Source organism: Procambarus clarkii, chromosome 89, assembly GCF_040958095.1.
Source record: "Procambarus clarkii isolate CNS0578487 chromosome 89, FALCON_Pclarkii_2.0, whole genome shotgun sequence".
Classification (NCBI taxonomy): domain Eukaryota; kingdom Metazoa; phylum Arthropoda; class Malacostraca; order Decapoda; family Cambaridae; genus Procambarus; species Procambarus clarkii.
This window is the reverse complement of record NC_091238.1, coordinates 15,260,089-15,285,854: the sequence shown is the minus strand read 5'-3', so window position 1 is coordinate 15,285,854 and position 25,766 is coordinate 15,260,089. Positions and strand designations below refer to the sequence as shown.

Sequence of the window (25,766 nt, the reverse complement as noted above, 5' to 3'; positions counted from 1 at the left end):
TTGAAACATAAAAGATGTTGACGGATTAATCGTATATTCGAGTATGTGTGTGAGAGAGAGGAGAGGTGGGGGGAATCGTGCTCGTCTGGCTTCATTCATTCTCGTGTTCTTGATGATATTCTCATAATGCATTCATAATTTGCAATACAATAATTTTAGCAAATATTAGTACTGTACTAGGATACTCGAGGTCCGGTACTGGTCAGATTCCTCATGTAACCTTGTCTATTACAGGATGTAATGAAATGTTAAGTTGTCTTTTTTAACGTTTACTCACAGCCCAGCTAATGCTTTACAAGCTTAACAAAGTAACAAAGAATACACGAAGGAAGATAACAAAAGCAGGACACTAGCGCCACGTCGCCATCCTGCGGCAGAAGTTCGCGCCTCAGTTGATTTTCAGCAGCTGGATGGTGAAGATCAACGTCGCATCTGTAACAACAGTACACTCTAGTTCATTGGTTTGCATTGCAATCAGCATCTTAAAAGTCAAGGGGACGAATGTGCACGTCTCTCGGTCAGTCAGGGTAAGTGTTTTTGGGTGTTGCCAGTAACTTAACGGGTGACCTTAGACACATTTTGGACAGTGGAATCTGGAAAAGTAATGTCTGGGCCCCTCTGTCCCTGCCAGGGGTAAACCTGCCAAGGGTAAAGCTGTCAGGGGTAAACCTGCCAGGGGTAAACCTGCCAGGGGTAAACCTGTAATATTACCCACCATAACTGCATGATGTAACCACATTTACAGGTCCAATATTCATAGGTAAAACATACCTTATGGAAAATGCCATCTGAAGCTGTAATAAGTCACCACTATATTGTAATAAGTCACTATTATACTGTAAGAAGTCACCATTATACTGTCATAAGTCACCACTAAACTGTAATAAGTCACAACTATACTATAAAAAGTCGCCATGACACAGAAATAAGTCGCCATTATACTATAATAAGTCGCCATTATATTGTAATACATAACTACTATACTGTAATAATTCACCACTATACTGTGTATGAATCACCTGTGTGTAATGACTCACCTGGGTGTAATTACTCATTTTATATATATATATGACTCGCCTAGGTGAAATCATTAATTTGGTGTATAACTCCTTTGGGAGCAATGACTCACCTGGGGGGTATTGACTCATTTGGTGCATGGACTCACCTGGGGGTATTGACTCACCTGAGTGTAATGACTCATTTGGTGCATAGACTCACCTGGGGGTATTGACTCATTTGGTGCATGGACTCACCTGAGTGTAATGACTCATTTGGTGCATGGACTCACCTGGGGGTATTGACTCATTTGGTGGATGGACTCACCTGGAGGTATGACGGAGCCGGCGCCTCTCCTGCCGTAGGCGAGGGAGGGGGGCACGACGAGCAGACGACTCTCACCCACACACATGCCGGCCACCCCCTCCTCCCATCCCCGGATCACTGCTCCCTCACCCAGCTTGAATACGAAGGGCTCCCCGCGGTCCACGCTGTAGGGGTTACAGAAGTGGGTCATTGTCGGGGTACAGGGAGTACTTCGACGGCCACTGTTGGAGTCGGTCCAACTCCTGTGACCGGCCGCTGTTTGGATACAGGAGGCGGTCACTGCTCAGGCACGGGAGTCACTATTGGGTTATCGGAGTGACTTCTGGGGTACAAGAGTGGGTCACTAGCATAACAAGAGAGACACTAAAGTAATTTTACATATACTATATTTTAAATGTATTTAAATCTCTGGTGCACTTGGATTATTGTATCCAAGCATGGAGACCTCATCTCCAGAAAGACGTAGCTGCTTGGGAGAAAGTTCAACACCGGGCGACAAAAATCCTTCCAGAACTAAGTCAACACCCATATCAGAAACGATTAAGGGGGGCCACAGGGCCAACAATATGGCTTCGAAACTTAAAATACTGAACAGTTTGGAGGTCGCCGATTTCCTGTTCTCGTCGGGGACTAGAGATAATGACTCAGGTAAATTCAGGTAAATATAAAATCTTAACTGAAACACTAAAGAAATGCTCGTTAATTCTTTGTTTACTTCCTAAGGTTGAACTTGCTATTCTTGCATCAACACACTGCCTAACAGTCAATAAATTGTGATGTCCCCAATAATTCCAAAGAGTAGATTACGTTCGAGGCATATGACAACAAATTCTATTTCTTATAAGAAAAATAATTGCATGTTGGTACCTGGAATCAAATTTCTTGGCATCAATAAGTTGGCCAGTGTAGTGGACACTGAGAGAGTCTCCCGGAGCGGCCACCTTGGAGCAGGTCGGGGGCCGCACCAGGGTCTGTGTCACCAGCTTTGTTGGGGCGGAGGAGACGTCTGCGGTGGGCGCGGGTCTGCGCTCCGGCTCCTCGTCCACCCTCACCACCTTGTCCGGCACCTCCACCAGCTCCACCTCGAACGTCAGCGTTGCGTCTACGATAGTGAAGCAACATTAGCTGCAGTATTGGTGTGTAGTGAGTGTATTCGTAAGGCTCAAGCATATATATATATGAACCCATAATAATTTATGGCGTCTGTTTTCTTCACATTCAATCCAAGCAAATGTTGTAATATTTTAATTCACTTCAATCGGTTTATCAGATCTTGAACTTATACTTCTCAGCAGAGAGATTCCCGTAAAATAATCTCAAAAGCATCTGGGTCATATTATGACCTAAAGGGCACGCCCACTTGTCAACTTCTCTGATGTTATTCGACCTGCGAGTCAGGACACATTTCATACTAAATGAATGTGGTCATCATGATACCTGGTCGCAAGTCAAATTATTTATATGGCTGTTCTCAGCCAGATATACTTATATGGCTGAGAACTATGTGACCTGCGAAATGCTCACTGTTGAAGTGAGTTCCTGTTTTATGAGCTTTGTGTTAAAAGTGAGTTTGATTCTAGCTAACCCCAGACTCTGCTAATAGTGTAAAATCTCTTAATTTCTTAGTTATATTTTATATACAGTGTTTATACATATAAATATGTTGTATTGTAAGCTCCATGTTTATGTCATTATATGTCTGTTTCATTATATAAAGCTGTAATTTCATTATTTATGTTCCATGTAACATATATATAATGTAAAATGCCTGTACGTTTATGACTTTAAGCAACTAAACTCCCATGATAACACTAAACCATTTCACTCATGAATGACTGCATCATCATAAGCTTGAACAGTCCACTCCTGGCTGGCTGCCTCGTGTATTGACCTTTAATGTTTATCTCGACACATTTTGACGCCGCCTTCAGTTTTCCGTCTTATTTTGATCACAAGTCAACAGCCTTTGTTGTTCCAATGGGAAGGCTTATGACCTTCTTATCCCTTGAAGACTAGTAGCTTACACATATGGGGGACTGAGCATCGTACTCACCTGGGGGGATGACGCCCCCGGCGCCCCTCCTGCCGTAGGCCAGGTTGGGTGGGATGGTGAGTCTCCTGCGTTCTCCCACACACATGCCGTCCAGGCCCCGGTCCCAGCCCTTGATCACCTGACCAGACCCCAGCCGGAACTCGAAGGGTTCGCCTCGATTTGCGCTGGCCATGGAGGAATAAATAAGGCGTCATGTCATGAGGAGTTCAGTGCAGGAGGGAATGAACATGTACTACAAGCCTAGTGGCCAGTTATCACAAGACCCTTAAAAATAATAATCAATATGGCTATTATAAAATGAAAAATAAAGGGAGAGAGACTTTCAGAATCAAAGACAGGAAGATCATAATATATAAAATGCGATTAGGGCAGCCAATTATGGGCTTGACGGACAAAGTCATTACAGCTGGATGTGATCAACCTGGGTATTCCAGTCTCTGTTGTCAAACCCGCACTGTTTCATGAAACTTGGGCTGACATAGGAGAGCAATCACTAACACTCAAAGGGCAGAAAGCACTAGTATATAAAGTTATGATATGTTTAGAACCGAGAAATATATGTACGCACAGCACAAAATATCCACTAGTGTGACATTGTAACTGCCACAATTAGTCTAGGGTATCGATGCTTACAGAAGATGGCTGCAGGTACTCTCCCAACGGTAAGCTTTCCAGTTATGAACAATGTGAACATGAGCTAGGGCACACTGAGAAAATCAGTAGGCGCCATTAGGAGGATTCGAACCCTCTCACTTGCTACTCCCAAATACACCCCTCCTAGACCACGTCATGTAAAAGCAATGTAACCTGGGATTCAGCTGCATCCTCTATGGGTCCTGAGGTTTCCACTGTAGCCCAGCCAGGGTTTCACGCATTGCGCCCCATAATTGTCTAAGGCGTGTATTTGAGAGTACCAAGTGTGCGGGTTCGAATCCTTCAAATGGCTCCTACTGATTTTCTCACTGATACATCACGTTAATGTGATTTCATTGTGCATAGGACATACTCTCCAACACTATATCTGTGATTATTAATGATTGCAGACCAAATGGTATGATATACTTTGAGCTTCAACTTCATACACTCACGAATATTGAAAGAAAATTTTTGTGCTCTACCCAGGGTTGTTTGCTAGTAGACTAGACTCTCAGTTCATGTTTTCTCCTGACTACGCATGACAAACCATTCTGTGAGATGGGGATATTAGATGACCTCATAGCTAGCTCTATGTCTATACTATACAAACCGCAATTTAGAATATAGCGTAGAAGCACATTATTGTGTGTACTTTGGCTTGTTAATATAATAAATTACGTCATTTGGACGCCATACTGAATTCTTCGGATACAGCTCCAAGAGTGTTTCAAAATCACGTCAACAAATTCATTGCCTTTTACACTCTAGACATCTGTGACTCAAAGCTGTGTGAAATCTCAAATTTCCTTTGTAATATGCTGGTGCAGTAATTTGTTGGAATACCCCTAGCCCTTCGTGAATTGCAAAGATGTTCACCTTTATCAAATGATTCACTGAGTCTTTTTCTTGTCATTTAAAACAAACATAATCATCGTAAATGCATTGATTGATGAGGATTAAGCCACCCAAATGGTGGCACGGGCATGAATAGCCCGTAAGTGGTGGCCCTTTTGAGCCATTACCAGTATCAAGAGCTGATACTGGAGATCTGTGGAGGTGCGACTGCACCCTGCGTGACGTGACGGGAGATGTCTCCCGTGTAAATGCATTGGATTAAATATAGTTCAGGGAAGAGATTATACGGATAAGAAACACAAGGCAGTTTACCTCTGGTCGAAGATGGTGCCGTCAGCCAGTCGACCAGTATAGTGGACCTGTATTTTATCCCCAGCAACTCCCTGGGTGCGACACACGGCTGGCCGGCTCAGCACCTCCACCTTCAGCGCTTCCTGCTGCTGCGCTGCCGCTGCCCACAGACACACAGCCACCACGGACACGCACACACGCACCTGCATCCTGCACATCAGGGAGAAAATTATGCTCGAAACACTAATATTCTCTGAGGTTGAGTATACTGGCTACTACTAAATATATCGACACAAAACAGAACACCAAACGTTAGTACAAATTAGATAGGATTAGATTCAGAAAAACCCTGGGCAAATATTAGTTTAGAATAAGATTGTTGAATTTATGTATTTCATGAGTGGACTATACATAGGTGGATGTGGCTGATTATAAATAGGAACTAGTACTATTACGTATGGGTCAATATCCCTTGCATTTTCCTCTGTTATTATATTATGTATACAAAGGAATAACGCATTTAGATTGTATAATAAACTATTTAATCGCAAATTATCAGAAGGTGAAGCAGAGACGGAGCATAAAACTACCTTCCAGTAAGTCAGCATTCCACGTCAACGGGTTCTTTAAAAAAAATCGCTACAAGTAAAATACGCCATTATAAACAATTAAGGAAGCCACCTTCCTTCACAACGTCAATACGTCATTAAAAAACGTCCAGCAAGGCTAATAGACACATCACAGCTTGAATTAAAAAAAAACATTGTACGATAAACGTGTATATGTTTCTTTATAAAGCCTAGTGGAACAATATTTCCCGCTGATGTGCTGTGTTGGAATTCCTCAAAGACGTTTGATCAAATTACAGGAAATTTATTTTGAAATCACATGCTCGTAGAATCACGGGCAGAATACTAGATATGGCAAAGTAATGGTGCACCAGGGGATCGTGGTGCATTAAGCCCTAACAGGAGGCGGAAGCAACTGTAAAAATAAACAGAAATCATCGAACATAAGAAATGATGCTGTCAGTAATCGCCGAGAAGCTGCGAAGTCAGAGGCGAGGTTTGGCAGCGCTTGTCAACACACCGCCACCTGTGACAACACTTGTCAACACACTGCCACCTGTGACAGCAAAGGTCATTATTTTTATGTATGACTCATTTTACCCTGAAATGTTGTCAGTCAGCCTGTGTGTCATTCATATATTGTACAATACGTTTTCCAGTTGCATTTTAAAATTGGTTCAAGAACTTGGGCAAGCGCAAGGTTCCCGGGGTTACTTGCTCTCTGGGAGATGAACTCCTTCCTGACTTTCTCTCGTGTAATGGTGCTGCGTCTCGGGGATTAGAGATTCATTTATATCACCGTTAAGTTGGCTAACTTGTAACAAACTCACCCTTAACATTGGCAAAAACCTTCTATATTTTGCTTGAAATAAATCCTCAGATCAAATTAATCTAAGAATAAACAACATCCACATTAGTAACAAAGTAGATGGTAAATTCCTTGGTGTTCTCATCGATAATAAGCTCTGTGCTGTAGCGCAGAGCTAGCAGTTCTCCAGAATATATACACATACAAAAGAGCTGCAGTTAGCGCAGTCTGTTCATAGCTGATTGGAACCGAGTTTTCTTACATCCAATGCCGCTGTTCACGTAGCAGTAACTGGGTGCTTGAAAGTTAATTATTTAATCGTTGTGTTTTGCAATCTAGCGAATGGCCAATTGCCAGGGGGGACCTCTATAAGCCCCAACAAGTTTCCTTGCCCAAGCAACGGGAAGCCACACCACGCGTATAAAAACTTGCAGATTTTAATGACACTGAAAGAGACAGTGAAAGTGGCCAGAAGAGGTCGCTCCCAAACTTTCTCTTGTTGTTCTTTCATTGTATCGATGAAAAGAGAAAGCCCAGCTGTATTATGCAACTATTGCTGTGCCTCGTTACAAATGTTCCTCACATCCGTTGCTCCTCGCAACTGTTGATCCTCGTAACATTTTGTTCATCAAAGTTGTATGTGGAGTTGACGATAGAGATCAGGGGTGAGATTCACGAGGCAGTTACGGAAACACTTACGAACCTGTACATCTTTTCTCAATCTTTGGCAGCTTTGTTTACAATTATTAAAAAGTTAATGAGCTCCGAAGCACCAGGAGGCTGTTTATAAGAATTACCACAGTTGATTGGGAAGTTTTTATGCTTGTAAACTGTTTAATAAATGTAACCAAAGCCGTCAAAGATTGAGGAAAGATGTACACGTTCGTAAGTGCTTGCGTAACTGCTTCTTGAATCTGGACCCAGACCCCCAGGTCTTGTGAGACCTGACTGAGGCTGTGAGCAAGAAGTAACGCCATCTGCAATGACGAACTCCATCTACTGAGACACAAGCTGAGAGATAATGCTGAGACACGAGCTGAGAGATAATGCTGAGACACGAGCTGAGAGATAATGCTGAGACACGAGCTGAGAGATAATGCTGAGACACGAGCTGAGAGATAATACTGAGACACGAGCTGAGAGATAATGCTGAGACACGAGCTGAGAGATAATGTTGAGACACGAGCTGAGAGATAATGTTGAGACACGAGCTGAGAGATAATGTTGAGACACAAGCTGAGATATAATGCTGAGACACGAGCTGAGAGATAATGCTAGACACAAGCTGAGAGATAATGCTGAGACACGAGCTGAGAGATAATGCTGAGACACGAGCTGAGAGATAATGCTGAGACACGAGCTGAGAGATAATGCTGAGACACGAGCTGAGAGATAATGTTGAGACACAAGCTGAGAGATAATGCTGAGACACGAGCTGAGAGATAATGTTGAGACACAAGCTGAGAGATAATGCTGGAACACGAGCTGAGAGATAATGCTGAGACACAAGCTGAGAGATAATGCTGAGACACGAGCTGAGAGATAATGCTGAGACACAAGCTGAGAGATAATGCTGAGACACGAGCTGAGAGATAATGCTGAGACACGAGCTGAGATAATTCTAAGACGCGATATGAAAGATATTGGTGAGACACGATATTTACCTGAGGTTACCCGAGGGGCCGCTAACATTCTAGTGGCCCCAACGAAGACAGGAAGCCGGCGGCTTGTCAAAGGTCCCCTTATTTGTCCTGAGGATTTTTTTCAACCTGAATTTTAAAGTTCAACAGTTTTGGGATTTACCGCTTCGGCTGTTAGGCTGTTCCATGGGCGGTAACCTTGTGGGTGACAAAGCATCTCCTGTTTTTAGTCCTGCACTGTGGCTTGTTGAGCTTGAAACCGCACTCACCTAACTGTGCTTGCGGGGATTGAGCTGCGGCTCTTTGGTCCCCGCCTCTCAACTGTCAATCTACTGGTGTGCAGGTTCCTGAGCTTCTCAAGCTCTATCATATCTACATTTGAAATTGTGTATGGAGTCAGCCTCCATCACATCACTTCCTAGTGCATTCCACTTACTTACTACTCTGACACTGAAAAATTTCTTTCTAATGTCTCTGTGGCTTATTTTGGTACTCAACTTCCACCTGCGTCCCCTTGTTCGAGAGCCATCCGTATTACATAATCTAACCTTATCTACCCAGTTAATTCCCCTGAGAATTTTGTATGTGGTGCTCATGCTTCCCCGAGCTATAGTGTTTTCCAGTGACGTGAGGTGCATTTCACACAGCATTTCCTCGTAACTTATACCTCTTAGTTCTGGGATTAACCTAGTGGCATACCTCTGAACTTTTTCCAGCTTCATCTTGTGCTTAACAAGATACGGACTCCATGGTGAGGCCGCATACTCCAGGATTGGTCTTACATATGTGGAATACAAGGTTCTGAATGATTCCTTACCCAGGTTTCTGATGTAACACAAACAAGGACCAACGGTTTTTGTGTGTGTTACAACTAACCTTTTGAAGGAATTCTCTGGATCAACATCCTCCAAATTGTTCAGTATTTTTAGTTTCGATGAGATCAGTCCTGCCAATGCCTGGTTTGCAGTAATGTTAGCCCTAATGCCCTCAACCGTTATTGGCATAAGAGTAGACTTATTTCAGGAATGATTTTGGTTGCCCAGTGTTGAACTTTATGCAATATAGGTAAGTCCTTCTGAAGATGAGGTCTCCTTGCATGGACACAATAACCCAAGAGGAGGCGCACCAGATTTGTATACAGTTTAATAACTACTTCCTTTTCCTAAAAGTTAAAGATTCGCTAGGTTACTCCTAGGGTTTTATAAGCATTTGTTTTACCCCTGCTTTCACTTGTTGTGCAACTTTCAGTGAATGACGGATTCTGACTCAAAGGTCCGTTTCTTCCTCAATCTGATGCAAGGTAATGTTGCTAATGTGATAGTTTTGACGTGGGTTCTTATGCTCCACATGTAAGTTCTTGCAGTTTTCGATATTCAAACAACATTTGCCAGAAATAATGATGAGACACGAGCAATGAGATAATGCTGCGACACGACACGAGAAATAATACTGAGACACGACATGGGAGATAATATAATGTTGTGACACAACATGAGAAATAATGACTGGACATAGAAATGTTGAAAGATTAGGTAAACCGTTGCTACTGAGAGACTATAGACACAAGGAGACATTAGACACAGGGAGTCACCAAACACGGGGATATACCAAACACGGGGAGACACCAAACACGGGGAGACACCAAACACAGGGGAGACACCAAATACAGGGGAGACACCAAACACAGGGAGACACCAACACGGGGAGACACCAAACACAGGGAGACACCAAGCACAAGGAGACACCAAACACAGGGAGACACCAAACACGGGGAGACACGAACCTGTCGGTGTGAAGGAGCTCCGGGGAGTGACCCTTGCCACGTTGCACCACTCTGTATATCTCTCTCACTCAACACACGCACACACGCACACTTCCTCTCACTCCTATTATAGCGGGCTTCCTTCTCGACTCACAATCCCCGATTCGGTTCCCAGGCGAGGCAGAAAAGTTTTGGCGCGTTTCCTTTCACCTAATGCCTTTGTTCACTCTTTCAGTAAATAGATACCTGAGTTATGCAACCGTTGTTGAATTCTAGGGAAGGGCAGTAATTCGACGTAGGGGGGAAGGAGGACTTGATACGAGCCTACAGTGAGTGAATGAATGAGAGAGTGAGAGCGTGTGTATGTATGTATGTATGTATGTATGTATGTATGTATGTATGTATGTATGTATGTATGTATGCATGCATGTGTGTGTGTGTGTGTGTGTGTAATTCACCTAGTTGTGCTTGCGGGGGTTGAGCTCTGGTTCTTTGGGCCCGCGTCTCTCAACTGTCAATCAACTGATTTTTTTTCCACACACACACACACACACAGGGGGCCTGGTAGCCTGGTGGATAGCACGCAGGACTCGTAATTCTGTGGCGCGGGTTCGATTCCCGCACCAGGCAGAAACAAATGGGCAAAGTTTCTTTCACCCTGAATGCCCCTGTTACCTAACAGTAAATAGATACCTGGGAGATAGTCAGCTTCCTGGGGTGTGTGTGTGTGGTGTGAAAAAAATAGTACTTAGTAAACAGTTGATTGACAGTTGAGAGGCGGGCCGAAAGAGCAAAGCTCAACCCCCGCAAACACAACTAAGTGAATACACACACACACACAGCTCAACCTCCACAAGCACAATTTGGTGATTAGGTGAGTATATATACACACACAGGAAGCAGCACGTAGCAGCTGTCTAACTCCCAGGTACCTATTTACTGCTAGGTAACGGTGGCATCAGTGTGAAAGAAACTCATCTGCCCATTTGTTTCCTTCACCGGGGCGGAAACCTTAGGACTGCGAATCCCGAACACTTTCCACTCAGCTGTCAGGCCCGTGTGTGTGTGTGTGTACGTACTTACCTAGTTGTGCTTGCAGGGGTTGAGCTCTGGCTCTTTGGTCCCTCTTTGGTTCAATCAACAGGTGTACAGATTCCTGAGCATGTGGGCTCTATCATATCTATATTTGAAACTGTGTATGGAGTCAGCCTCCACCACATCACTTCCTAGTGCATTACATTTACTAACCTCCACCATACAAAATTGCAGCACATGCATAGAATCAAAATTGTTGATGTTGAATAAATTTTACTGACATAGAATCAATAGGATAAAAATGCAAACTTGTGTATGTGAAATTTATGTAAAGAATTTAAAACAAGTCTTTTGCATTCTCCTGAATGCTTTGTCAAGGTCTGAGTATGTGATTAGGTTCTTGTTATGACAAGACATAAGTCTTGTTCTAATCACATATTCAAGCCTTGACAAAGCATTCAGGAGAGTGCAAAAGACTTGGTGTAAATTCTTTATATAAATTTCACAAATCCACAAGTTTGCATTTTTATCCCATTGATTCTGTCAGTCAAATTTATTCAACATCAATAATGTTGATTCTATGCTGCTCGTGCATGTTTTGCCTACTGAAATAGAATGGGAGGGATAAAGATTAGAGGGAGGATGGGATGAAGGGAGAATGGGGAGAATGGAAGGCACTGAGGGAGGGAGACAAGGCACCGTTTGGTATTCCATCTAGTAGAATATATATGGGAATATACTGTAAAGGTCAAATGAAAGGAATACAAAGTAAGTGCATTCCAATACTAAAAAAGTGTGAAATATGATTTGGGAAGTTCCAAGGCAAAGGCATTTGGAAAAAGTTTCCTTTCACCTGATACCTCTTATCACTGCCAGTAAATAGGTACCTAGGATCTAGACAAGTATTGTAGATTGTATCGTGTATCTTGAAAAGGTCAGACGTTGGCCAAGGGGGAACCCAGTAAGCTTAACAATCTTCCTAATCTTCTCTCTCGGGTTCACATAGCACTTCTTCCTGCTCCTACACCACCACCATCTTCTTCAGTTATCTTTTACTCCTATGGACACTGCTCTTTGGAAATTGGGAATGTAGGCTGACTGCCGGCTCATAGTCCTGACCAATGTGGACACTATATGAATATGCAATACAGTGATATGTGTATGCCACATGTATGCCAGCTCAAACAGAACACTTCTTTTTTTTTGGCAACAGAAGATTATACTTCCATTGGTAAATGCAAGTGCCATCAGGTTCACTGAACATTTTTGTAAAATGTCAGAAATTCATAAAACTACCAAAATTTGGCAAGATTATACTCAAATACACTAAAATTACTAATTGTACCAAAAATAAGAGTAAGCATCATGGAAAAAAAAAATTAGGAATGGTAAATACAGTAATGTATGACATGTATTTTTTCTAAGAAATACCTAATAGACTTGGTTTTGTGTACGCTTCCCAGTTTTTTGACTCAGTGGTTATGATGTCTAGCAGCAACATTACCGAGAATATGTAGTAGCTAAGAAACAGGAAAAATATAACTAAGGTTATTCAAGAATTGAGAGAATTTGTAATGAAACTTGAGTAGTCTTAGTGTAACTAGCCAGGTAAAGGTGGCAAACAGCACTGTTTCCGATGCAAAACAGTAAGTGAAAAATGTACTTAGTGTAAGTATATTCCTTTACTACAGGGACACCAGACTTAGCCACTTGTGAGTCACAAGGCAAATGGAGCTTCGCTACAAAAGGTAAGTACAAAAAGAATAAAATTCTTATATACATTTTATACAGCTGTATTAAACATGTCTTCAAAGTTATGAATGTGTTAAAATAATAACACATGTCTTGTTAAAATAAATAATAACTTTCAAAAAAGATCACAAATACAGTACAATGCATGTTTGTGTGTGTAACGTACAGTATGTTGAAACTAATAACCAGTCACTTAACAGTTCATGTGTTATTACAAATTTAAATTTAAATTTTAATATAATTTAACTTGTGCATTGACAGACAATGTACGTTTACTGTAATGAGCAAGACATTATTAAGGGAAGAGAAATTTGAAAAATACAAGTATGACTAATAGGAAAAATGGTGCTTGCTTACAAGGCCTAGATGTTCAGTTGTGGCTATTTGGTATTATGTTACATTACATAATTATATTATTTATTTATTTTATATATATATATATATATATATATATATATATATATATATATATATATATATAATATATATAATGACAGTGTCAGACCACGAAGGAAGAATTGAAACATTCCTTCTGAAGATGTATTATTAAATACGAAAGCACTTAAGGAAATTCCTGTTTCAATTCTTCCTTCGTGGTGGTCTGACACTGTCACATTTTTCATCACGTGTTAATGAAGGCTAATTTTTGTGATTTACACACACACAATATAATATAATATTATATATATAATGTCATGTCTAATAGCTAATAGCTAGAGTACTTGGCCTAGTATTTAAGGTCCAATTTGCCTAACAAGCAATGTTTTTCCTTATTTTTATCTATTTCTATTTAAATTGACTTATTCCAATTAATATTATTATATATTAAGAACATGAATTACTAACTTAGTTATGCTAAGTTAGAACACATTAGGTAAAATTTGTTAACTTTAATAAAAAAAAATCAAATCACATATAATGTAATGGAAAACTTTATCATTCCATAAGAAACTTGTTTGAAAAATATATACAAATACAGTATATAATTTCAGAAAAATTTGGCTAACAAACTGAATTTTCTTAAAGGCTGTATAACTTTAAATAAATTATCTTATGGAGTGTAGTATTCATTATAAATATACATAGCAGAGATTTTTTAGTAAAAAAAAAAAACTTTTGAAACTTGAACTAATCAAACTGCTTAATATAGGTAAACCTAGGACTAGTTAAGTTTGAAATTCATGTTATCAATTCATATACTGTATATTATTAGAGACAATCTAATTTTAAAAAGATATATTTGAAAATATGCAAAACAGTCTGGTTGTTTGGCAAAACTGGCCTAATTACTAAGGCAAGTATAGCAGTTCTGGCTATTAGGTATGATATTATATATATTTTTAATCACATTTTGTATGTTAAAGGGAAGGTGTATTTATATAGTATACATTCATACAAACACACATACCAACAGGCACACTTTCTCTCAACCACGCACATACAAGACAAGTACACCTAGATACATACCTTTTATGCAATTCATACCATTTCTTTTTAGCTTTCTCTTCATACTTGAGCTATCACTCCTATTTGATAACTTGATCACCCATTCTTGATAATTTTGATACAATACCCACTTAAATATTAATTATTTCTCTATTCACACTCTAAATGACAGATTTAATCTTGGTGATCATTCTGTGCTTCAGCTTCTCGCCAGTTGTTCAGTACTGCCTCGGTAAGTCTGGCACAAAGTTCCGAAGTCATGAATAACCATGAAGCAAAGCTTATAAGAAATGTCCATGCTGCCCAGAGTGCATATGGACGGCCCTCAGCTACTTGTGTTGGGAGGCTGGCCTGAAATAGATGCAAAAATACACACATTATTACTGAGAGAATAAGATCACTATGGCAAAACAATTATATAAAAAATACAGTACACAAATTACTCAAAATCAAGCCATAAGTGCTCCAAATATTGTACAGTATATAGAATATCATCAAAATACAATATGCAGTTGATGAGTCACAATAACGTGGGTGAAGATATGATTACCAAACCACACATCAGTCGTTTCTCCATCTACTGATGTGAAGTTTGGTCATCAAAATACAATAAATAAGAATATGTACTTACAAAGTACAAGTGAATCTCGTTTAACATTGCCCCAGTTCACATTTTACATTTTTACATCGTTAGAAAAAATAAATAAATAAAAAATTAACATAGATAGGCAGCCCTGTTTATTAAGCTTCATAGAGAAGAACAGAAAATGACATGGAAGCCTATGGAACTTATAGAAAACTAAGCACTGTACTATACATGAGAGCAACTTAAATATTGCCAAAGTATAGTTAGGGAATTATGGAAAAAAAATTAACATTAAAGATGCTATCGAAATTATGGGGAAAGAGTCAAGAAACTTGATGCTTCCAGTAGCTGGAGATAATATCTGTGCTGATAGTGATAATACTTTTCATGGTTTTTAGCAAGATTTTAGCTGGAGATTCAGTATGAAATTAGCTCACAAAGTTGGTTTTAAGGAAGTTGATGAGGATGACGTACAGGAAGTCTTTAACTCACACACACACAACCATTAACCAATGAAGAGGTTAAATAAATGAAATATGAGTGGAAGAAGAGAACAAGGGTGAAGAGGCGGACACTTAACCTGAGCCAACATGAGTTTTAACAAGATTTTTATCATGAGTATTCCAGGCACTTGGCAAACTTCCTGATAACAATCCTGACTGAATAACCGAAGGTGCAGTACAGGAGGACAGAAACCTCAGGAAAAAGGATGAATCAGAGTCACTTAATAGAACATGGAAATAAACCCGAGGGGAAAGGAGCCGAATGATCCAACTCATTCTTGGCAGGGGGGGGTACGAAAAATTATCCCCCTGCGGCATCAGATCCTCTGCAGAGGGTACCAAGAATTCCAAGCCAATCAAGAATTGCTGCATTAGGGATAATGAAGGGCATACTGACTTTGGCTAAGGTTTGCTGAGCCCCTAGAAAAGTAAATCTGGGCTAAGAGAGCAACCAAGTCATTTAACATCAGAAAGAAATCTAAACAATATAATAAACATACCCGGAAATCTAATGAAGTGACATTAATGTTGATAATTTCTTGGTCTGTATAATGCCTTATAAAAGACAACAGCTGTGACACAGAGTATTCAGAGGCATTGTATCGTCCCACTCCATTTCCATTATGGAACAGTAATAATGTTGGAGTTCCCATCACACCATAGCGAGCATTTACACTGAAAAGATTATTAAGTATCAAAATCAAATGACAGAATAAGAACAGCATGCTCAAAGACACAATAATGAGAATAGTGACATGTTAATCAATTTAATGGCAGTAGAGTATATACTATCTATCATTTTATTTGAATACAACTCATACACTATTAATGTTTAACTAAGGTATCTGTAACTGAGCACCACTTCCAACTATCTAGCATGTTGAAACATGTAATCCTATAGATACTCTTAAATGTTAAGATTCTTCAGTAAACCAACGTTAAGCAAACACAAGTGTAGCCACGATTCATTCTTTCTCAAAATTAAATTGCATGTCTTCTGGATCCTAAGATGTGCTAGCTCACATCTTAAGTAAATTATGATGACTGCACCTATAATAATGAAGTCCTCATTACTAGTAGTATTAATTAGATGACATATTCTATGAATCCTGGCGAGATGTCATAGAGGTGGGATTCGTTGGAATTAGTCTTCATGCAGTTGCTCTAAGCATATTTTTTCACTTAATCTCTAGACATCCTCTGTGATCTTGTCTGTCATTTGCAGATCTGGTGGGACATTGCATGCACAGGTGGTTGGGAAAGAGAGAATATTGAACAGGTGATTTGGAAAGGCCCTTTTCTTTATTTAATAAAATGTCTCATTGGTGTTTTGAGTATCAAGCCCATTTTGTCTTCTCCAGTGTGTAAGAAGTAGAGGGAAACTAAAATAGGCTGCAGAGGATCAGAGAATCCCATAATTCATGAATTAATTCATAAAACATATAAAGCTACAGTACTGTATTCTTAAAGGTATCAACTTTGAAAATAAACTATAATTTAATACAATCAACAAAACAAACAAAACAACTGTAATTTAATTCATAAATTAATGAAAGCTAAAACAAATAATCTAACAGAACAGATTTTTAATATAATAGAGAGGAGCTTAATAATAATTGTTGAATGTATAAAGAGCTTACCTATGATGTTCAATGCTATCCAGACCATAGACAGGAATATTTGGCAGTGAACGTGCAAGAGCATTTACATATGCCGATCCCATGACAGAAAAAGGACAGTAGGGACTGAAAAAGTAGATAAGGTAACATGGGCCAGCAGATGCTCTGCTTGTTACATTAAGATCAACTGCTAGTATCTTCATTAGTGTAGTTGCATTGATAATCTGAAAGTACAGAAAAGCTCTGTGACAATTCTCAATTGCTAAAACCTTATTTTACCTGTATCGTTTTTAATCTGTACATGAAAGAGCATTGTTATCAAACATGGGCAGGGCAGGCTTTAAGTCAAATGGGCTCTCCCCCTTCCCCCCTCACTCAAGGGGAGGCCCAAACTAGGGCAATCTACTCTAATATTGTCAAGTAAAATTGCCTTCGAACAGAGCCAAAGGTGTAAAGGCTTGTCATAAACCAATGCAGACTTGCAAGCTAATGTTTATATCTGCTGAATTCTTTATGACAGAATACAGATACGAGTTAAACATTGAATACAGTATGCTTTGTTTTTAATCAGTTCAATGATGATTGGCACTTAATGTGACTGAGATCAAAAGAAACGAATTTTTCCTAAGTTGAAAATGATCAAAACTTACTTGAAATCATCAATCTAGGTAGAATGTTTGAATAGTTTGGCAATTATGTCTACTGAATGTAAAATTAGCAGGAGTTTAATCTTAAGACTAAATCCTAAAAGACTTTGCAGAGAAAGAAGCACGAAAAACTTTTTTATAATAAACATAAATTTTAGAAATACAAAACTATAATTTGTTTTCAGCAATGCTGTTCATTTACATTTTTAATTGTGTTAAATATTTAAACATTTATATTCATATTTAAAACATTTAAAAATTTGTAAATAATAGCATGATACTTTATTTCTAGAAAAGACAATACATGTAACTATAATCATATACTGTAAATGTATTACCTCAACATCAGTAATAGGGTCAGTCATATTAAGCTCTAAGCAAACAGCCTTTTTGCTGCCTCCACTATTACTGTTACTGCCTCCACTGCTACTGTCACTGCCTCCATTACTACTGTTACTGCTACTACTGATGTTATCATCAAGAGTCAGTTCTTGTTTATCTGCTGATCCTGAAGACACAAGTACTTCCTCTTCAACCTTAAAAACAAACAAAAAAAAACAAAAAATTACCCTCTCTAGATATCAAACAAGAATTTAAGTAACATGCCTGTTAGTTCTCCTGGATCATTCTCTTCTCTTATATACAGTACATGAGAAACATTTTTTAACAAACATAATGTATAGAAAACAGTTTTGCTAGTTGGTAGAAGAATATGGTGCAAAATAATCTACTGCAGTAAGTGTGTACACTGTTATGCAAGAGCTCGGTAGTACAGTCAAGTTCATTCTCGACTCAATCAGGAATTCCGGGTTTGTATCCTGAGTGGGACAGAAATGGTTGGGCACATTTCCTATCACCTAATGCCCTGTTCACCTAGCAGTAAATAGGTAACCAGAAGTTAGACTGCTTGTTGTGGGGTTGCATCCTGGCTTGGGTTAGTAATTCAACATTGGGCGATACCTCGATATAAGTAACATTGGCTGCCTGTCTCCAAACAAAATTATTATTAATGAATTAAGTCTAAGGTTATAACAACCAATTTCAACTAAACTCGCATGACTTAAGTCTGTGCCCTCAGACAGGGAAATGAGGGCACAGAGCCAGAAACCAACCCTGCAATGAACTAGGAGCAAGGAATATGTCAAGAGCCAACAAACCCCAGCCGGAAACAGCAGACTAGCTGCAGGATCCGTTGCAATGACCTAAAAGGTCACTAATAAAGTAAACTCCCAAGGTGCTATAAATGAAGCTCAATGAAAAACACATTACCCCTATTCCTACCAGAATCCCCCCCCCCAAATGCCCCCTGTTGGTGGGGAGGAGAATGGGAGGGGAGCGAGTGCAGAAGCAGTGACATTCCAGGAGGTATTGGGAACAAAAAGGTAAACTTTGCAAATCAAACTGTGGTAGCCAAAAAAGCCTGAGTAGGGGAAGTAGAAAAACTGTAGACCCAGCAAAAAATTTGTCACCATGCTTCATCCAACAGCAAGGAGGAGAAGTAGGGGAAAAGAAGAAACAAGTCACCTGAAAAATGATATGAATAGGCAGTCTAGAGTGAGCAAGCCCAAAAATGGATCACCAAAATGGGCCAAATAGAGAATAAGCAACCACGGAGCAATAACCTCTATGATGCAATGCCAAAAGAACTGCCCTCCCATGAACATATATGCCAAGAGGGCAGAGCCCCTCCCACCAGTGCTAACAGGCACCACACTCCAAAGGCTGAAAAAAAAAAGACAGGCCCTAAAAACTGCAAAGATACTCTAAACAGAGGGCACAGAAAACACTGTCCCTAGAAAAGGAAATGGATAGAAAGTCATATATCATATGTACTTTTACTTTTGTATCATTACCATCATCTGCCCGAAACGCTTTGCGTAATAGTGGCTTTAGGCATTGTATGTACTAGCTCTATCTATAAAGCCAACAAACTTTGTAAAATCTCTTTATGTATGTACCTTACCTAAATAAAAATTATTATTATTATTATTATTATTATAGATAATAAGATAATATTATGCCTAACACACCTAGCATGGTATGCCTTATGCCTAGAGTGGGGTCGGCAGTTCGAGTCTTCTACAGTCCAGGTGAATGAAATGTTTATTTCCACGGAAGTGTGGATGACAGTTTATTATTATTATTACTACTGAACCTACCTCAATATCTTCCTCCATATTTGTCTGTGATACAGAATAATCAGGTGACTGCTCATCCTCATCATCAGTCAGACCTTCTGGCTGAAAACAAAAACATACATAAATTATAATGCACCACTTTGTTACAGATGTTATTCACCTAATCTATATATTTAATGAGTAATGAGTAACTATACAGACTGATCATGTGCGCATGTTTCCATATTTTGTTATTCTTATTTAAATTAAAAAGTAAATGAGAAATATTGGAAAATTCATAAACATCTGAACAATCAGTGCCACTACGTATATTTTTATCAATACACACTGTATTTGTTTGCACCTATACTCTAGAACATCTATTTGTGAAGATATTTACATATAGTTATAACCTATAAAAAGTAACTTAGAAAACAAACATAAAAATAGTACACTAAACATTTTTGGCATCACTGAGCAGTGTTGAGAAGCTCATGATGTTTACAGTCAGGCTCCTTTAACAAGAGGGCATGAAAACCCTGGAAATAAGATCACTTTTTATTCAGACAATTTACAAAGGAAAATTCTACATACTGAAAAAGATCATATAGCGCCAGGAAAGAGCCAGGTTAAAGGTAAACAAAAAACTAAATTATAACAAACCTTAAGTTTCAGGAGAATTTCTCTGAGGGGAACATTTTCAAGTTCAGGATCCAATTCCACTTGATCTGTTTCTCTTCCAGTACTGTCAGCTATCAAAGTCTTTTCTCTGCTTACTTCTGCACGAGTCTCACCCTCACTGTTTTCATTTTGTATTTTGTAACAATTATTAATATTTTCTTCTACAAATTCACATTTCACTTCATCTTGCTCAATAGATTCTTGATCACCTTGTGCTATGGTTGTGATGGGAGAAGCCTGTTGTTGGCAATTGTCGGTGCTTACTTCTGCTGTCTTCTCACAATATTCTTGTGACCCAGCATCTCCTTCAGTTGTTGAGGGTTGTTTGTCATCTTGTTCCAGTAATGATAGTTCACTTTGGTCATATTCATCTAATAATGGGGAGTCAATCACAGTGTCTGACTTTTCATTATGAAGTGAAATATCATTTACGTTTTCTAATGTTGATGTATATTTACTATCCTCTGATGGTGAAGTATCTTTACTGCTTAAAGGACAATTAGATTTCTCATAGCAATTAACAGAGCCATCTATATTGATATCTTGCAATTCATTCAAGTCTTCCCCAAAGCTCGATCTTACTGTTAACACCAACACAGTAATAATAATGAATTCTGGAAATATAAAGAAAACAATTTCAATGCAACATTATATAAAATAAATAATACAGTATATACACAGGCTTTCTGTCTCCGACAAAAAGGAATTAGAATTTACACTACAGAATTGTATACAGTGCTCAATCACTATTCTTATCAATTATGTGTACATAAATTGAGTTATTCAACACAAACACTATTTATGTTTGTGTTGAATAACTATTTGAAAATTCAAACTACTGTATTTGAAAATTTTGTAGACTAGTAAGTGAAGCAACAAACATAAAAATACCCAAGGTGAACATGCGAGTCCTCTCTCTGTACATCTATGTCAGCAACACACAAGAAAAATGAATAATCTCATGAAAACTACACGGTATCCTTACTGGGAATACCCGACTTTTAGTAACTCACTTTATTATGTCAGCATGTAATAAAAATTATATTTATATGTTTTATAATACTGTACTGCACATTATACAATACAGTAGGATGATTAAATTATGATGCTTAAGTGCATAATGAACAAAAATTAAATAATAACTTACTCTTCTGTAATAACTGCCTCTGCACTTCAACCTGTGCAACAAAAACAAAGTTTTCAGTAAAATGTAAAGACTACTGTATACTGCATATTAGGCCTGGATACCAATCACAAATATTGTACAGTATTGTAAAGCTTTATAAATATCACCTGAATAAATCTAACGTCAATTTATCATATGTTAATTAAATCTGAATTTGCTGATAATAATATTTGCCTTGAACCTCTTACCCATATGTATATATGTATATATATATATATATATATATATATATATATATATATATATATATATATATATATATATATATATATATATATATATATATATATTATACATATATATATATGAACACGTACTGTATGGGTGTACACACCCATACAGTATACACACACGTACAAATACACACACGTACCTTTGTGTGTATTTTACTTCAATAAACTTATTTCAATTTCAATTTCTTACCCATAGCTAACTAGTTACATTTAAATATTTCAAACTCCCTCGCAGAAGTTTGGAAACTGGATGTGTCCATCTCATGTGTCCTCATTCTCCTAATCAAATACCAACAATACTGTACATCCTTCAGAAACATCATGTTTGGTAGAAATGCCAAATATGCACATTTGTTTGCCATCCACCGATTTTAAATTAGGCCTATTCACATCATAATATACAGGGCATTATCAAGCAATAATAAAGTCTGGACCTTGTATCAGTTTTAATTTGTTTAACTGATTAGCCTAACTGGCTTCCTGTCCTTAGTAATTGGAACTCAAACAGAATAATAATAAAACTCGGGTGACAGGCAGCCATTGAATACCTATTTACTGCAAGGTGAACAGGGAGCAATAGGTGATAGGAAAAATGCCCAAGCATTTCTGTCCTGCCCGGGATTCGAACCCCGGAATTCCGATTGAGAGTCTAGAACGAACCCGACTGTCCATGAGCCCATAAATATACCTCGGTAACCATTCCACCAACGCTCACAGTTAAAGTTTGTATAGTGTTTATAATAATAAGAATCAAACTAACTAAATTTCCTGCATTTTCACCTTATTTCTGGAAGAAGTTCTCAGGAGAGGCCCCGCGATATCCATACCTGTGGCCTTGTGTCGACACCTGTACCAGCCTCTACTTCCCTGTCTTCATGTTAATACAGTATAGACGACACTACACGTAGTTACACAATACTGTATAACACCTTGCAAGAGTTGCTGTAGAGATTACTACAAGAGAGGTCTCGCGGCCCGAACAGCCTAACACAGCTTGGTAAACAAACACTAACTCTCCCTCTCCCCCCCCCCCACAACCCAAAGATAATCGAATAAGAATGCGAACTTCAAAATAGAATTCTTAAGAACAAATCCTTACGAACAAATCAATACGAACTTAAGAATTTGTTCTTATGAACAAATCAATAGAGTTCTGACATTCTTGTACAGCCACTAGCACGCAAAGCGTTTCGGGCAGTTCCTTAATCTTAATTTTCCCCGGAATACGACCCGCTAAATCGTTTAACAACCAGGTACCCATTTACTGCTGGGTGAACAGAGGCTACAATTAGGATTGGCGCCCAGTTAATCCTCCCTGCCCAGGATACGAACCCAGGCCACAGTGCTCGCGAAGCGCCGGGCGAGCGCTTTACCATTGCACCACAGGGGACCACAAAATTATAACGCAAAAAAGGTACAGTAATACAACAAGATTAGCTTGTTTCTTTGCAAGGGCTTTATGTTTGTTTGCTAGAAATTTGGGTTTCTTTTTTTGTGTATAGTTCAATTGTTTGATATGGCTCCATAGTTGGTTTCTAGGGCAAGTGGAGGGTTTTAGGTAGCGCTAAGAATTTTGTTTGGTCGAGCTAGGAATGGAGTTTGGTTGTGCTCTGGGACTGTTTAGCTTTATGGGGGTTGGATGAGATGTATACTTGCTAGGCTTACGGTTACACAACTGGTCGGGGTCTGGTTACACAACTGGTCAAGCTTCGGTTACACAACTGGTCGGGCTCCGGTTAAATAACTGGTCGGGCTCCGGTTAAATAACTGGTCGGGCTCCGGTTAAATAACTGGTCGGGCTCCGGTTAAATAACTGGTCGGGCTCCGGTTAAATAACTGGTCGGGCTCCGGGGGTGTCACTTAGGCTATGGGTTGTGCATGGTCGGGCTTCCGTTCGTGCATGGTTGTGCTTCAGAGGTTGTTTGATTGGTTCGTTCATGCTAGGCTTGCGGTTAGACAACTGGTCGGGCTCCGGTTTCATAACTTGTCGGGCTCCGGTTTCATAACTTGTCGGGTTCCGATTACATAACACCAGTGGTGTGACTTGTTGGGCTTTGGGTTGCACATGGTTGTGCTCCGGTTCGTACATGGTTGTGCTCCGGTTCGTATATGGTTGTGCACCAGTGGTTGTTTGTGTATTAGTGCTCCAGGTTTGTTTGCAAGGGCTCTGTTTATATGTTTCCTAGAAATTTGAGTTTCTTTTTTTGTATATAGTTCAATTGTTTGATATGGCTCCATAGTTGGTTTCTAGGGCAAGTGGAGGGTTTTAGGTAGCTCTAAGCAGATTTTTGTTTGGTCGAGCTAGGAATGGAGTTTGGTTGTATTCTGGGACTGTTTAGCTTAATGGTGGGGGTTGGATGAGATGTATACGTGCTAGGCTTATGGTTACACAACTGGTCGGGGTCCGGTTACACAACTGGTGGGGCTCAGGTTACACAACTGGTCGGGCTCCGGTTAATAACTGGTCGGGCTCCGGTTAAATAACTGGTCGGGCTCCGGTTAAGTAACTGGTCGGGCTCCGGGGGTGTCACCTGAGTTTTGGGTTGTGCATGGTCGGGCTTCCGTTCGTGCATGGTTGTGATCCAGAGGCTGTATGTTTGGTTCGTTCATGTTAGGCTTGCAGTTATACAACTGGTTGGGCTCCGGTTACACAACTTGTCGGGTTCCGATTGCGTTACTCCGGGGGTGTGACTTGTTGGGCTTTGAGTTGTGCATGGTTGTGCTCCGGTTCGTACATGGTTGTGCTCCTGTTCGTACATGGTTGTGCTCCAGTGGTTGTTTGTGTACTAGTGCTCCAGGTTTGTTTGCTAGGGCTTTGTTTCTTTGCAAGGGCTTTATGTTTGTTTGCTAGAAATTTGGGTTTCTTTTTTTGTGTATAGTTCAATTGTTTGATATGGCTCCATAGTTGGTTTCTAGGGCAAGTGGAGGTGTAGCGGTTCTATTGTTACGTAAAGTATGGTGACAAATAAACACAGACACTAAGATACTATATATATATTTGGTCGAATATACAGAAGTACACCGGTGATACGTTGGTGTGAGTTGAGCGCACTGAGCGTCGGTACAGTATCTCGCAAGTGTCTGCTCTAGACCACACTTGAAAGTAGACTAGTTAATGTTTGCTATTCTTGCTGCTTATATTGCTCGGGCAACATCTCACCGTGTTGCCCGGGCAACGCCTCACCTCATTCATCTCCAAAGGTTGACAGGAACATTAACACTATATTTGGAGCGAGTATATTATTGGGATAATCTACTCGCTACAGAACTCCCCCTCCCAGGGGATGAAAGGAAAAATACTTGATCAAGGAACTTAGCTGGTCGGTGAATTGTACGCCCTGCTCGCGTTACATAACCATCAAAGTTAACTTCCTCCTCTTCGCTGATGTCATCTAACTGGGGTCGTAGGGTGGGAGGTCGCACAGGATCGTCCGTCGTCGTAGGATCAGGTTGTGGTGCAGCTGGTAACTGGGGTTGTAGGGTGAGAGGTCGTACAGGATCGTCCGTCGTCGTAGGATCAGGTTGTGGTGCGGCTGGTAACTGGGGTCGAAAAGTGAACTGCGTAGTCGGCGGATGTGTCTCTGGATTTAGCAGTGTCGCAGACGTTGAGACGAAGCCTGGAGCAGAGCAGAGAGCTGAGTGAGGCCGGAGTCGTGGAGCTCTATGTGGGAGAGCGTGGCGGCTCGATTGAGATTTGTGAGTGTCTAAACTCGGGGAGCGAGAGCGTGGCGGCTCGATTGAGAATTGTGAGTGTCTAAACTCGGGGAGCGAGAGCGTGGCGGCTCGATGCGGTCGTAGTCTGCTGTCTGCTCTGTGTCGAAGCTGTAGCGTCTTGGGTTGATTAGGACTGTACACGCCGAGTACTACATTGTTGACTGTGGAAATTGTAGTCTGGTACTAAAAGATGTAGGCAGTGTGTGGACAAGCTCGGTATAGCAGGAGAGAAGAATGTGCATAATTGTTGCGTCCTTGGGTCGCTGGTGGAGCATTTAGATCCGGGGCGGATGGGCTCGGGCACTAGGAC

The 25,766-nt window shown here is 39.9% G+C and overlaps 2 protein-coding genes and 1 long non-coding RNA gene across 3 annotated transcripts; 1 reads left to right on the top strand and 2 right to left on the bottom strand.

The window, feature by feature from the left end:
• Nucleotides 1–66: 66 nt before the first annotated feature.
• LOC123773321 (uncharacterized) lies at nt 67–10,111 on the bottom strand. Its single transcript, XM_045766940.2, has 6 exons — nt 9,959–10,111; nt 5,180–5,368; nt 3,377–3,540; nt 2,191–2,425; nt 1,324–1,487; nt 67–432 (listed from the first exon to the last, which is right to left on the bottom strand). The coding sequence occupies exons 2-6, from the start codon at nt 5,365–5,367 to the stop codon at nt 389–391; spliced, it is 795 nt and encodes a 264-aa protein (XP_045622896.1). The 5' UTR covers nt 5,368; nt 9,959–10,111; the 3' UTR covers nt 67–388.
• Nucleotides 406–16,575, top strand: LOC138359170 (uncharacterized). Its single transcript, XR_011225827.1, has 3 exons — nt 406–527; nt 12,664–12,720; nt 16,485–16,575. It is a non-coding gene; the product is annotated as an uncharacterized lncRNA (long non-coding RNA).
• Nucleotides 13,220–22,767, bottom strand: bug (thioredoxin domain-containing protein bug). The gene is made up of 8 exons (XM_045766939.2): nt 22,523–22,767; nt 21,471–21,501; nt 20,306–20,937; nt 19,685–19,765; nt 17,864–18,061; nt 16,900–17,102; nt 15,760–15,934; nt 13,220–14,521 (listed from the first exon to the last, which is right to left on the bottom strand). The coding sequence occupies exons 1-8, from the start codon at nt 22,565–22,567 to the stop codon at nt 14,345–14,347; spliced, it is 1,542 nt and encodes a 513-aa protein (XP_045622895.1). The 5' UTR covers nt 22,568–22,767; the 3' UTR covers nt 13,220–14,344.
• Between the last annotated feature and the right edge of the window lie 2,999 nt (nt 22,768–25,766).

Coding starts and splice junctions, on each gene's coding strand:
- LOC123773321 (XM_045766940.2), bottom strand. CDS start 5,367: ATGCAGGTGCGTGTGTGCGTGTCCGTGGTGGCTGTGTGTCTGTGGGCA. Junction 3,541..5,179: donor GGCACCATCTTCGACCAGAG/GTAAACTGCCTT, acceptor CTCCATGGCCAG/CGCAAATCGAGGCGAACCCT. Junction 433..1,323: donor CGGCTCCGTCATACCTCCAG/GTGAGTCCATCC, acceptor CTGTTGTTACAG/ATGCGACGTTGATCTTCACC.
- bug (XM_045766939.2), bottom strand. CDS start 22,567: ATGGATATCGCGGGGCCTCTCCTGAGAACTTCTTCCAGAAATAAG. Junction 21,502..22,522: donor GAACTTCTTCCAGAAATAAG/GTGAAAATGCAG, acceptor TTTGTTGCACAG/GTTGAAGTGCAGAGGCAGTT. Junction 14,522..15,759: donor TCACTTCATTAGATTTCCGG/GTATGTTTATTA, acceptor CATCTATTTCAG/GCCAGCCTCCCAACACAAGT.